This window comes from Xenopus laevis, chromosome 1S (genome assembly GCF_017654675.1).
Source record: "Xenopus laevis strain J_2021 chromosome 1S, Xenopus_laevis_v10.1, whole genome shotgun sequence".
NCBI classification, from domain to species: domain Eukaryota; kingdom Metazoa; phylum Chordata; class Amphibia; order Anura; family Pipidae; genus Xenopus; species Xenopus laevis.
In genome coordinates, this window is record NC_054372.1 from 181,043,795 (window position 1) to 181,057,162 (window position 13,368).

The 13,368-nt window shown below is 38.2% G+C and overlaps 1 protein-coding gene across 1 annotated transcript in view; it reads right to left on the bottom strand.

Annotated features, from left to right (window-relative positions):
- Positions 1–201: 201 nt before the first annotated feature.
- Positions 202–13,368, bottom strand: part of ndufs4.S (NADH:ubiquinone oxidoreductase subunit S4 S homeolog) — an 82,624-nt gene continuing 69,457 nt past the window's right edge. Inside the window, 3 exon segments of the mRNA NM_001093880.2 lie at positions 202–421; positions 1,059–1,132; positions 2,831–3,003. Coding sequence (NP_001087349.1) covers positions 318–421; positions 1,059–1,132; positions 2,831–3,003 — 351 coding nt within the window. The 3' untranslated portion in view covers positions 202–317.

Here is a 13,368-nt window from a genome sequence, read left to right on the forward strand (position 1 = left end):
TAGGAGTTACTACAAAGCAGGAATTCTGTTTGCAGCTCATTTAAACCTCCCTATTACCGGCCAATGCACACAGCAATTTCCTAGAGTTTTGACCGTCCTAACTTGTGTTATATATATATATATATATATATATATAGATAAGTTTATCAAAGGCTCAATTTGAAAACTTCAAAAACATTTTAAACAGACTCCACAAGATTCATTTGTAGTTTAAAGGTCATATTTATTAGGAGATTAAGCATCGTTTTATATTTGTTCTATAAATATAGCACAGCTGACTGAGCTCACGGGCAGACATATGGATAGCCAATAACAATTCATTTTGTGGATACCCTGGTTCGCTTGTTCCAAGAAAAATTTGCTCCGTAAGACTTGGATTTTAGTTTTGGAATCCTCTTCTCATCAACTTCATAGCTCCATCCTGAAATAATTGCAAAACAGATTTATATTTATATATATAAAATGGTATGGCTGGTCTAAAAAAAAAAAAAGAAAAGCATTTATACAATTTCATGGTTAACTATATTCAACGTAGTACATGTCTGGGGTCCAGATTACATTAGAATAAAGATAGCATCCAAAGAGGGACCATTTTTTTACACTCCTTCAACTGTTGGCTGAAGACAACGCACCTGAGCATCATGTCTACTAATGATGTGCGGGTGGGTTCGATACTCGGTTCTGCCGACTTCACACCCCATTTGCAGGTGGCGGGCGCATCTGGGTTGAGCTCTTCCTCCTGCTCTCCCCTGCCGGCTTCCTTTTTTATAGATGCCCACCTGCTTGCCCCGCCACTTTTGTGATGTCATCAGCGGGTGGTGCATGTCCATAAATGGAAGCCGGAAGTCAGGCTCGGGCAGGCGCGGGTGGAGGGAGGGCAGGTTCGGGTTTTAATTGACCCGCACATCACTAATGCCTACTTCGACTATTGAAGCTGCATGCAATTCTCGGTAGGGAGCCCACCAATGATGTATTTGCCCTGGTACCTTAAAGGTTAGACACCCCAGAAAGAGAGATAAGCTCATGATTCATTTTATTACTCTACAAAAACTACTTACCATTCTTTTCAGCGAAAGAGATAGCATCTTCTTTGGAAGAAAAGGACAGCACCATATTAGACAAAGGATCCGCCCTTCAAAAAATTTAAAGAAATGATGAAAAAATCATGTGTGTTTAGCTTTTTACCATTCCATTAGGAGAGCAAGGCTCAACCACTTGCAATGCCCATGTTTATTAAAGGAACGCAATTACATGGTTAATCTCCTGGAACACAGTTCTTGCTCCAGCACCATTTCCATATGTACCAGGTTTATCTCCAGAATACACAACATAATGAAAAGAAAAGCATTTGCCAGGAACATATACTTTGAATTTAGGTAAATATAATCCCAGAGTTAGCTAAATACATTAGTTTCTACATCGAGCAAGAGAGAGAAATTGAAAGCCAGGTGACCACACGGTTTGTACAAAGAGCGTAGCAGACAGGTGACGGCTTTAGTGAAATATGGCAGAGTTTATGGAGAGCTGCACTATTTAGATTCGAAGGAGCCTAACTATAAACTTGTATGTTAATTTAATATATATATATATATATACACACACACACACACACACACACACACACACACATATATACAGTATAAAAGTGCATTTGCCAGAATTACACATATGCCTTTGAAACTTGTAAAAAGCAGTAACAAACTGTCATTGTTCACTTTTTTAAATTTCTTTATAAATATCCTCTAGCAATTAACCTCTCCTTTTGTACTTTTTTTTTTTTTTTCTAGAACAAAGACCACCAAACATTTGCCTGCAGATATTACAGGTATGGGTACCCGGAAAAATGTTATCCAGAAAGCTCTGAATTATGGAAAGGCCGTCTCCCATAAACTCCATTTTATCCAAATTATCCGAATTTTTTTAAATTATTCCCTTTTTCTCTTTAATAATAAAATAGCACCTTGTACTTGATCCCAACTAAGATATTACTCATCCTTATTGGAAGCAAAACCAACCTATTGAGTTTATTTAAGGTTTACATGATTTTCCGGTTATCCAGAAAACCCCATGTTACTAGCATTCTGAATAACAGGTCCCATGCCTGTACTAAACTACTTATTGTCAGAGAGGGCACAAACTTAAGGCTTAGGCTTTTGACAGTAAGGCAGGAAGGGTATGTTATTAGAAAAAATTAACGCCAATACCTTGTCTGCTGCAAAGGGGGTGTTCCCAAAATATATTCTATGGTGCTCTAAACACTTCACAATGATCAAACATATCGGGACCAAATGGCCCTGAGGAAGGGTCATGTGGTTCTGAAATGTTGGATCATTGTATAGTGTTCAGAGAACCATGGAATACATTTTGGGAACACCCCGTTTGCAGCTGACATGGTATTGGCGTTCATTTTTTCTAATTGCATTATTGCTGGCAGGTGGCTAGGCCAGTGCCTTTACCTAATCCCCTTAATTGGACTGTGAATTGTAGGAAGGGTATGTGGACCCCCCATCACCAGAAGACGAACTTTGCCAGAAAATATTCTTGGTATAAACAATGCATTGGAGGGAATGTGTTAAAGGGGTAGTTCACCTTTAAATTAAGCATGATGTGATGAGTGATACATTTTCATTTTTTAAAAATTATTTTTGGTATTCGATTTATTTAGCCTTTTATTCAGCAGTTCTCCAGTTTGCAATTTCAGCAAATTACTGTAGCAACCATGCATTGATTTGAATAAAAGACTGGAATATGAATTGGACAGGTCAGAACAGAAAGGTGAAAATTAAAAAGCACAAATATATGGGATCAGTGACCCCTCTTTGATACCTACGTTGATGCCCATCCCATTAAAGGGTTTTCCCAGCGCTCCCGAGTGTCAAATTCCATCTTCCATCTCTTTGTGTTTTGCACACCAGACTGCATTGCATTCCGTGCAGGAACAAAAATGTGGACTTTTCTTGTTTTGATGTGCTCCTCTGGAACACCACTTATGGTAGATATATCCTAAAAAGAACAAAAAAGGCTTATGAAGTTTCTAGATTCAGCTTTGCATTTTAGAATTTATTTCTGCATGGATGAATTAAACATAAATAATTAAATTAAATAATGCGATTTAACCTTAAATTTGTTGTCCCAATACCTAAAGGAAAAAGAGAACGTTTCCAGATCAGCGGTCAACTTCAGAAAGTAATTGGAATCAATGGTGGTTATGTAATAAAAGGCACTAAGTTTGCCCAGGAGCAGTAACCAATAGCAACCAATCAGCAGGTAGCATTTACTGGTCACCTGTTTAAAAGCAAACATCTTGTTGGTTGCTATGAGATACTGCTCCTGGGCAAACTTAGCACCTTTTATTACATATGGGGGAATAACTCTAAACCAATGATCAACACTTTAGGATGTCATGGACATCATGTACACATCAAGCTTTATTGTGAGGTTAAGGGTGCACATAGGAAAACTGCTGAAAGTACACTACACGTATGGGATCTATTATCTGGAGAAACTGGGATCTGGGGTTTTCCAGATCTTTCTGTTATTTGGATCACCATTCCTTAACTCTGCTCATTTAAGCATTAAATAAATCCAATATGGTTGTTTTGTCAGCAAAGGATTCATACAGCTTAGTTTACCATCAAGTACAAGGGCCTGTTTTATTGTTACAGGGAAAAATAAAATCCAATTTAAATAAAATGATTTGCTTAAAATGGACTCTCAGGGAGATGGCCATACTGCAACTGGGAGCTTTTTGGATAACAGGTTTTGATCACGTATTTGTTCCATTCAAAACTATAAAATACAATTTTAAAAAAAGTCCTATTATCTATTAAAAGCAGCATAAAATGGCATGCCATAGCAAGTTTGACGAGAACTTGATATTACAGTATCCTTTCTGTATATCTGGAATATTGGAAAAAATTTTATATACACTTTATAGCTGCCATTTCCCCTCTAAAAATCATGGTAATGTAAGGGCTGCATAGCCTAAATGAAGGAACACAAGTTTCAGTAAAATTACATTTTTAACATCACCTCAATAAAAAGTTAAACATTTTAATAAAAACATTTTTTTAACTATAGACATGAAACTTTCAGCTTTGTACCCCTGTACAAATGTTAGGCACCCCCAAGTGATTGTAGTTACTTACCTGAAACCCCGGGCTGGTGCTCCTATCAGCAGAAAACTGCACCGGCCCGGGGTTATACCAGAGAGCACCACAAAGCGATCCTCTTCCTTCTTACTCTTTCTTCGCGCACCTGCGCATGTGCAGTATACTGAAAAGCCGAACTTTAACTAAAAAGTTCGTTCAACTGTGCATGCGTTTGCCCTGGGAAATTTGAAGATAGAAGAAGCCGGAAGAGGATCGCTCCGTGGTGCTCACTGGTATAACTCCAGGCCGGAGCAGTTTTCTGCTGATAGGAGCACCAGCTCCGGGTTTCAGGTAAGTCAATACAATCACTTGAGGGTGCCTAACATTTGGTACCCCCAAGTGCACCAAACATTTCATTCTTTAAAGGAGAACTAAAGCTTAACTAAAGAAGTCGGCTAGAAATGTTGTACATTATGTTTTGTTATAGCCCAAGGCAACCAGAGCCCTTTAGCAGTAAAGATCTGTGTCTCCAAAGATGCCCCAGTAGCTCCCCATATTCTTTTCTGCTGATTCACTGCACATGCTCTGTGCTGCTGTCACTTACTGAGCTTAGGGACCCACTCACAATATACAGTACACATAGAAATGTCACAATATAAGGCGGATTAGTAATTAATACAGATAAATACTACATGGGAGCACAGAAACCAGTGCAATTAGCACCAGAATTTAATAATCAGCCCTGTAGCTTTAGCTTATATTACAGACAAACCTAATTTTCTGCTGGATAATTAGTGACGACCCCTAAGCTTAGCTTCTCAACAGCTGCTCAGAGCCCACTGAGCATGTGAGTGTCACAGACACTTTCCAAGATGGTGACCCCCTGTGACAAGTTTGAAGTCCTGGATCATTGCTGCTATTGAAAAGCTGAAACTTTAGGCTGGTGCAATAAGTTTAGTATATAGAACATGGCATTTTTAGCCATATTTGTTTTTTTGTTTAGTTCTCCTTTAAAGGAGGGCAGCTGATACTCATGGTCTTTGAAGAAAGCTGTTAGACTGAAGCCTGTCTAGCAGTATAAAACTTAAATGCCAATATCTCAAATAATGGAAATGTCTGGGAGATGCACGCCGCCCCCCCAACTGGATCTCCGATTCCAACACCTACAGTCTACTGGCAACTATGGTTACTACAAAAAAAAAAAAAACACTCAAGTAAGATTATCGTCAAAGTAACATGGCCCAATTTGCTCAAATTCTTTTTTCCTTTAACTGCATTTCCTATTTTCATTAAACATTCACGCTGCAAAAGATTTATTGAAAACGCGTTCTTAATAAAGGTCCCACCAGGGAATTATAAATTAATTTAATAGGCATGAAATCATTTATTCCAGATAGCTATTACTATAATCGTGGCAACATTTTACCACAGCACCGGCTGACTGAGCTCTACAAGTTGAAAAACGAAGACATATGCTCCAGGTGGTTTTGTGTAAACACTTTTTCATGCTGATTTTTTTTATTACTATATTCAGTGCCCCACATATTTATTTATAACCTTGTTAAATATTGCAAAAACATAATTCCACGAACAGAAAATTATCCTGGAGGACATTTGGGGTGTGTGTACTAAATATATTATTACATATCTACACATAGTTTATGTGAATACAATCTAAGGTCCATATCACACAAGACTGGAAGGTCAAACTACCAAATCCCACTGGAGCAATGGTTTCCCCATAACTACCAACACATTTAAAGGGCATGTTAAGGCAAAAAAAAAAAAAAAAAATCCCATTTTTATTTTTTTTTAATGAAAAAACAAAACAAAAACCTATCTCCAATTTGTACCGTTTTTATAAGAAACCTGACTGTATGCAGTGAAATTCTCCCTTCATTTACTGCTGTGGATAGGAATTGTCAGACGGTCCCTAACTGCTGAGCAGGGAAACAATCATACTTATGAACAGCAGGGGGAGCCACCGCCTTACTTCCCAGTCATGCAGAACTCAAGCAGCTTTGTTTCCCTCTAGAGCAGTCACCGACTGTGTAGAGATTTGTATTGGATTTTATTTTTGCCTTTACATCCCCTTTACTGTTTCCAACTCCAGCTGCAGGGAAAAAGATTATGGAGCCAGATTTAAACAGATAAACTAGGATTCTATTTGGAGGATTGTTTTGTTGCAGCCACTGGTTCTGCAGAGTTGGAGAAAGTTTGTATTAAACAAAAAAAAAACTATAAAATCCACATTAGATTACATGACAACACAGGACCCAGTGCAGTCTGTATATTCTAATTATTAATCAGTCTTGCTGTATCGGCTTCTGGCAGATATTATTTGACTTGTGCTATTTTGATAATTTATGACGATCCCTAAGGAGCAAAGATCACACTGAGCATGTGCACAGTCTTGGTCTTGCAAAGATGTTTAACAAAGTTACAAGATGGTGACCCCTTGTGGCCAACTTTGAGAGCATAAATCATTTGTTTGATTAGGCTTGTGGTGCAGTAAGTTCATGTTTATGTTTAGTATACAAAATACAGCATTTGTAGCCTTATTCTATTTTAGACTTTACTTCCCCTTTAAGAAAAAACTTGAACTGGTTACCTGCAACAACACTAAAGCTCCAATAATAAAAATATTGTTTGTAATTTTCAACAAGCCTGTAAAATCTCTTGTTTTAAAAACCTAAAATGACATCAGCTTGCTTGAAAGCACCCCCATTGACTACTATAGAATCTATACAGGTTTTAGGTGGCTGAGATTTCTTTTATCTTACCTTAATGAATCTCAGAAATTTGAGTTTTAAAAGCTACATTTGAATCTCTTTTTCCTCTTAGAATGGCGGAAAAAACACAAGGCCAAATTTGAATTTAACAATTTTATCAGGAGCAAAATAACCTGGCTGTTTTTGAAGCATGAAAGCAAACCACAGTACTGGGAGAAAGTGGTTCTAAGGTGAAAGTACAAACTACTTTCAGAATGTGCCCATATCAGAATTAAATTTAGGAGCCCATCACTGCAAGGCAGAGGTTCTACCCACTGAGCTACTATTAGGTTTGCTACCTTCTGTGCTGTGAAACTCCAGGCAGGTGGGCGAGGCCGCAACATATTGGGGGTGGGGCCGTGACATATTGGGGGTGGAGCCATGATGCAGTGGGAGCAGGTCACAATGTCAGGGGTGGAGCTATGATGTAGCAATCGGCGATTGGCCGATCACCACGTAAATCATAGGAAATCCTGCCCGATTTTCCTAATTTGGAAAACAGGCAGGCAGTTTTGTCCTGGGCAGCCCTTCAAAAAAACCAGGACAGATTGCAACCCTAGCTACTATGCTGCCCCAAAAATTTAAATTTGCTTTTCCGAGCATAATGCTAAACCACCCCCATCAATCATTTTTACCTCTACAGTAAGCTCATATAAAGATGGCCAAACAGAGTATAATTTTTTAAATAAATTAGGCCCCTTTCATAGGGAACAAAGATGATCAGAATATTCATCATGAGCACCATAAAAATGTGACACAAATCACCAGCAAACTGTGCATACTTAATTTGATTGGACTATAAGTAGCGTTCGGATCAATTTTACCCTATAAATAAAGTGATAGATTCTGGAACACAGAAATCTTTAGAAATGCACCAAATCCCATATCGGTTTGTGATTCGGCTGAATTTGAAAGCTTCAAATAGCTTGGCAGAACTGAATCTGACATTATCTAATTGAATTACAAAAAAAACAAACAGTGCATGTGCAATGGGTATTTGTTGTGTGCAAGGGCCCCAAAATGTGTGCGCATGCACACAACCACGCCTGCTTTTATGGTGCTGAAGAGAAGTTTAGATCCGGTCCGATATTTGCCTGAATCCATTCAATAACTTTGGATTCGACAAACAAGCAGGGTCCGGTGCAATGTTCCCTCTACCAGTAGCTCGTGATCAGATGTATGCTGCCATTCCACATAGGGGCTACCAAATAGGCAATCACAGCCATTATTTGGCACCCCAAGGGACTTTTACATGCCTGTGTTGCTTCCCTACTCTTTTTACATTTGCATGTAGCTCACGGGTAAAAAAGGTTGGGGACCCATGCTTTAAGCCAGTGATCCCCAACCAGTAGCTTGTGAGTAACATGTTGCTCCCCAACCCCTTGGATGTTGTTCCCAGTGGCCTCAAAGCAGGAGCTTATTTTTGAATTCCTGGCTTGGAGGCAAGTTTTGGTTGTATAAAAACCAGGTGCACTGTCACACAGAGCCTCAATGTAGGTTGACAATCCACATAAGGGCTAAAAATGGCCAATCACAGCACTTATTTGGCACCCCAAGAACATTTTGTATGCTAGTGTTACTCCCAAACTTCTTTTACTTCTGAATGTTGCTCACGGGTTCAAAAGGATGGGGATCCCTGCTCTAAGCGGTGTGCAAGTACACATATTTTGGGGCCCTTGCACACAACAAATTTTGGTACGCACAAAGAATTTTGTGTGTAAACACACAATGTTGTATTTATTTTGACGAGCAGCACACACAGTTTTTATAAAATGCGAACACAACTTTAAAATGTGCTCACAAAATAATTTTTGGGTGCACATAGCTGAAAAGGAATTAGAGAACATTGGACCGATGCACCCTAGAAATCTTACAATGTTATTTTCACATTCCTTTCGTTTGTAATTAGCCATCAAATATTTATTGCTGTTTGCAAATTCCAAATATTCACTTTGCACTCACAGCCTTACGAAGGTTATCTTGTCATGTGGAACTACCAAAAGCAAAGCGTAAATATATTAGTGGCTGTAATGCAAGAAATATGTTTATGAGGTATGGTATAATACAAATGTATTCACAGCATTTAGTCAACGAAGGCTCTTGTTGACAGATGGCTACTTATACTGCATTAAAGCATCTCGCAGCCTGCTATGACCCAGATTCTTAGCAAGTCCTATGCAATACTGTCTAGACTGGCATTTTCAGATGACATTTGTGCTTTTGTGTGGAAAAAAAAAAACCTTCCACAGAACACCCTACGGGCTGACAAAGTAAAGACGCTTGTTAACTAAGAACAGCTTGTTGGCTAGAGTTGGATAGCAATAAATAAGCACACTTTAAGAACAGGTGCAACTATGGCCAGTACGACATTGTAACATTGCTACACAATGTGCTTGTGTATGTTAAGACTGCTTAATTGAGGTGAGATGGAAAAAAATAGATCCCATTAAAAACAACAGTTTTGCACCTTAAGCGATATCACTAAAAAAGCCTTAAGAAATACTCCATAATGCAACTTCCATCAATTTCTCTAATGTACATTAATTATATTTCTACTGATAGTAAAGCTGACCACAAAGAGTTGTTTCATATTATAATTTAAGAGGGTACCCAACTGCACTACTCAAACAAGGGATTCAGACATTTAATATTGATTGGCCAATCTGGATAAGTGGGCTGGATTGTGACCTCCATCAGTTTGTCTACCTGGGGTCAACACTTAAAGGCGTGGTTCACCTTTAAGGTAACTTTTATTATGTTATAGAATGGCCAATTCTAAGAAATTTTTCAATTGTTTTTTATTATTTATTTTTTATATTCATTCGCCTTTTTCTTCTGACTCTTTGCAGCTTTCAAATGGGCGTTGCCGACTCCCTTCTAAAAAACAAATGCTCTGTAAGGCTGCACTATTCAAACAAGAGATTCAGCCAGTTAATGTTGATTGGTCAATCTGGATAAATGGGCTGGATTGTGACCTCCATCAGTTTGACTACCTGGGATCCTTCTATTCAGGCCTCTCCTATTCATATTCCAGTCTCTTATTCAAATCAAGGCATGGTTGCTAGGGTCATTTGGACCCTAGTTACCAGATTGCTTAAGATGCAAGTTGAAGAGCTGCTGAATAAAAAGCTAAATAACTCAAAAACCAGTGCAATAGGGAAATCCAAATACTGTATGTTCAAATATGTTCAAAATGTATGATATTTTATTGGCCAGAAGGTCAAGTATCCAATTTAAAACCCCCAAATCATTTAACACAATAGTGCTCATCAGTACAAACATTGGTTTTGAATGCCAAGCCCCAAACCTTCAGCTTAGAGAACAGGGACATGTTAAACAAAGCAGGACTTGCACCAAGTATGGACAGACAGACCAAGGGGCACATTTACTTAGGGTCGAATATCGAGGGTTAATTAACCCTCGATATTCGACCGAAGTAAAATCCTTCGACTTTGAATATCGAAGTCGAAGGATTTACCGCAAATACTTAGATCGATCGAAGGAAAAAGAATGATTAAATACTTCGAATCGAACGATTCAAAGGATTTTAATCCATCGATCGAACGAAATTCCTTTTAGAAGAAAATAGCTAGAAAGCCTATGGGGACCTTCCCCATAGGCTAACATTGTACCTCGGTAGGTTTTAGTTGGCGAAGTAGGGGGTCGAAGTTTTTTTTAAAGAGACAGTACTTGGTCGAATAGTCGAACGATTTTTAGTTCGAATCGTTTGATTCAAAGTCGTAGTCTAAGTAGCCAATTCGATGGTCGAAGTAGCCAAAAAAACATTCGAAATTCGAAGTATTTTTTCTTCTTATCCTTCACTCGAACTAAGTAAAGAAAACTCTAAAAACTTTATTTAAATAGCATGTCTTCAGAAAGGCCTAATGCATTTCATGCCTACCTTATCATAGGTCAGATATCCTCTATGTAAAAGTGGTGAATTTAGTGGTTGTGATATGGTTTGTATCTTTAATATTTGAATGTGAAATTGGAATTGAACTGCAAAAGAAATGCAGTGGGTTTAAGGGTTAATGTTGTATAGCAGAATTGGGTTGTGTAGGCGTGGTTTCCAGGATTTACCCTTTCAAGCTGGAAGTACTTAGTTGATATTTTATGCTTATGAATAAGTGCAAGGTAGAGTCCTGCAGGGGGTCGGGTACCCGCGGCTTACCTGCAAAAGCCTGCGGTACCCTGCGGGTTGCAGGTAGAAGTTTCGGGAGCAGGTATAGACGCGGGTCGGAGGTTCTCCGGGTCGGGTCGCGGGTCTTCTCAATAGCGAGTTTTACTCCTTTTTTTCTGATCACGCCTACTTCTAATGATGTCACTTCATGTTTACAATGACAGCACTTCCTGTTTCTTGATGGTCAGTGGTCGCGGATTGGGTCCAAGCAGGTAAGTATGCGGGTTGGGTTTAACAAATTGGTTCCGCGCAGGACTCTAGTGCAAGGCATGAACCAAGGATGTTTTTAGCCAAGTTCCAATAAGTATCTTTTATATGATACTACAGGTATGGGACCTGTTATCCAGAATGCTCGGGACCTGGGGTTTTCCGGATAACGGATCTTTATGTAATTTGGATCTACATACCTTAAGTCTACTAGAAATCATGTAAACATTAAATAAAACCAATAGGCTGGTTTTGTTTCTAATAACGATTAATTACATCTCAGTTTGGATCAAGTACAAGGTACTGTTTTATTATTACAGAGAAAAAGGAAATCATTTTATAAAATTTGGTTTATTTGATTATAATGGAGTCTATGAGATACCTTTCCGTAATTCGTAGCTTTCTGGATAACAGGTTTCCGGATAACGGATCCCATACCTGTACTGTGAATGGCAGTCTTTTGTGGACACTTCTACAGAATCAGACAGATACCCTCTGTGTGGCCAGCATTAAATATCTGTTAACGACCACTTGTGCATAAGTCTACAGTGCTACTTGATTTTTTTTTCATCCTACCTGATCTATTTCAATGCATTTAAACGTTAAACTTTTCATGCCAAAAAATCTTAACTGCTTGAATGTGTCCCATGGACTTCAATTGGTTGTGCTAAATCTGAGGTGGTGTAAAATAATGGTTTAGTTTTAGAAAATACAAAATTTTATAAATACAGGTATAGGATCCCTTATCCGGAAACCCGATATCCAGAAAGCTCCGAATTACGGAATGGCTGTCCAAATAATCCAAATTTTTTAAAGAAATTTCCTTTTTCTCTATAATAATAAATAAAACAGTAGCTTGTACTTGATCCCAACTAAGATATAATTAATCCTTATTGTAAGTAAAACCAGCCTATTGGGTCTATTTAATGTTTAAATTAATTTCAAGTAGACTTAAGGCATGAAGACCCAAATTACAGAAAGATCTGTTATGCGGAAAACCCCAGGTCCTGAGTATTCTGGATAACAGGTCCCATACCTGTATAGGTATTGGACCGGTTATCCAAAATACTCGGGAACTGGGGTTTTCCGGATAAGGGATGTTTCCATAATTTGGATCTTCATGCCTTTAAGTCTACTTGAAATTCATTTAAACATTAAATAGACCCAATAGGCTGGTTTTACTTACAATAAGGATTAATTATATCTTAGTTTGGATCAATTACAAGGTACTGTTACCACAGAGAAAAAGGAAATCACGTTAAAAAATGGGAATTATTTGATTAAAATGGAGTCTATGGGAGATAGCCTTTCTGTAATTCGGAGCTTTCTGGATAACGGGTTTTCCATACCTGTACTGCAATAAAATTCTTTTTTTTGGATGATTTTCGGAGCAATCAAAATACATGGAATGCATTCACCTAAGAATTATTGCCAAATTAAAATGATAAAACAGTCTGTTTTCAGAATAGGACAAAACAGTTATGAAAGATATAAATATGTTATAAATATATAAATATGTTACAAAAAATAGAAATATTGAATTTTTTTGATCAATTCTGTGTACAGTATATTCTTACCAAACTAATTTTTCCAGAAAGCAATACCAAGACATTTCAGAAAAATAAAACTATGAGGCTAATATTCTTATTGATGTCATGACTACTAGTGGTACGATCCATCTGTCCCAGAAAATTGCTATATTTTAAATACAGTATATGGTTTTAGTTTTCATTGGTATGGGACAACCTTATAGGGCTTTCAGTTCAACTTATCTCCCACTGATAGAGCATATGTGATCGACTCTCTCTAATGCAGGGATCCCCGACCTTTTTCACCCGTGAGCAACATTCGGATATAAAAAGAGTTGGGGAGCAACACAAGCATAAAAAATGTTCCTGGATGGAGCCAAATAAGCACTGTGATTGGCTATTGGTAGCCCATATGTGGACTAGCAGCCTACAGGAGACTCTGTTTACCATTACACCTGGTTTTTATACAACCAAAACTTGCCTCCAAGCCTGGAATTCAAAAATAAGCACCTGCTTTGAGGCCACTGAGAGCAACACCCAATGGTTTGGGGAGAAACATGTTGCTCACGAGCTACTGGTTGGGGATCACT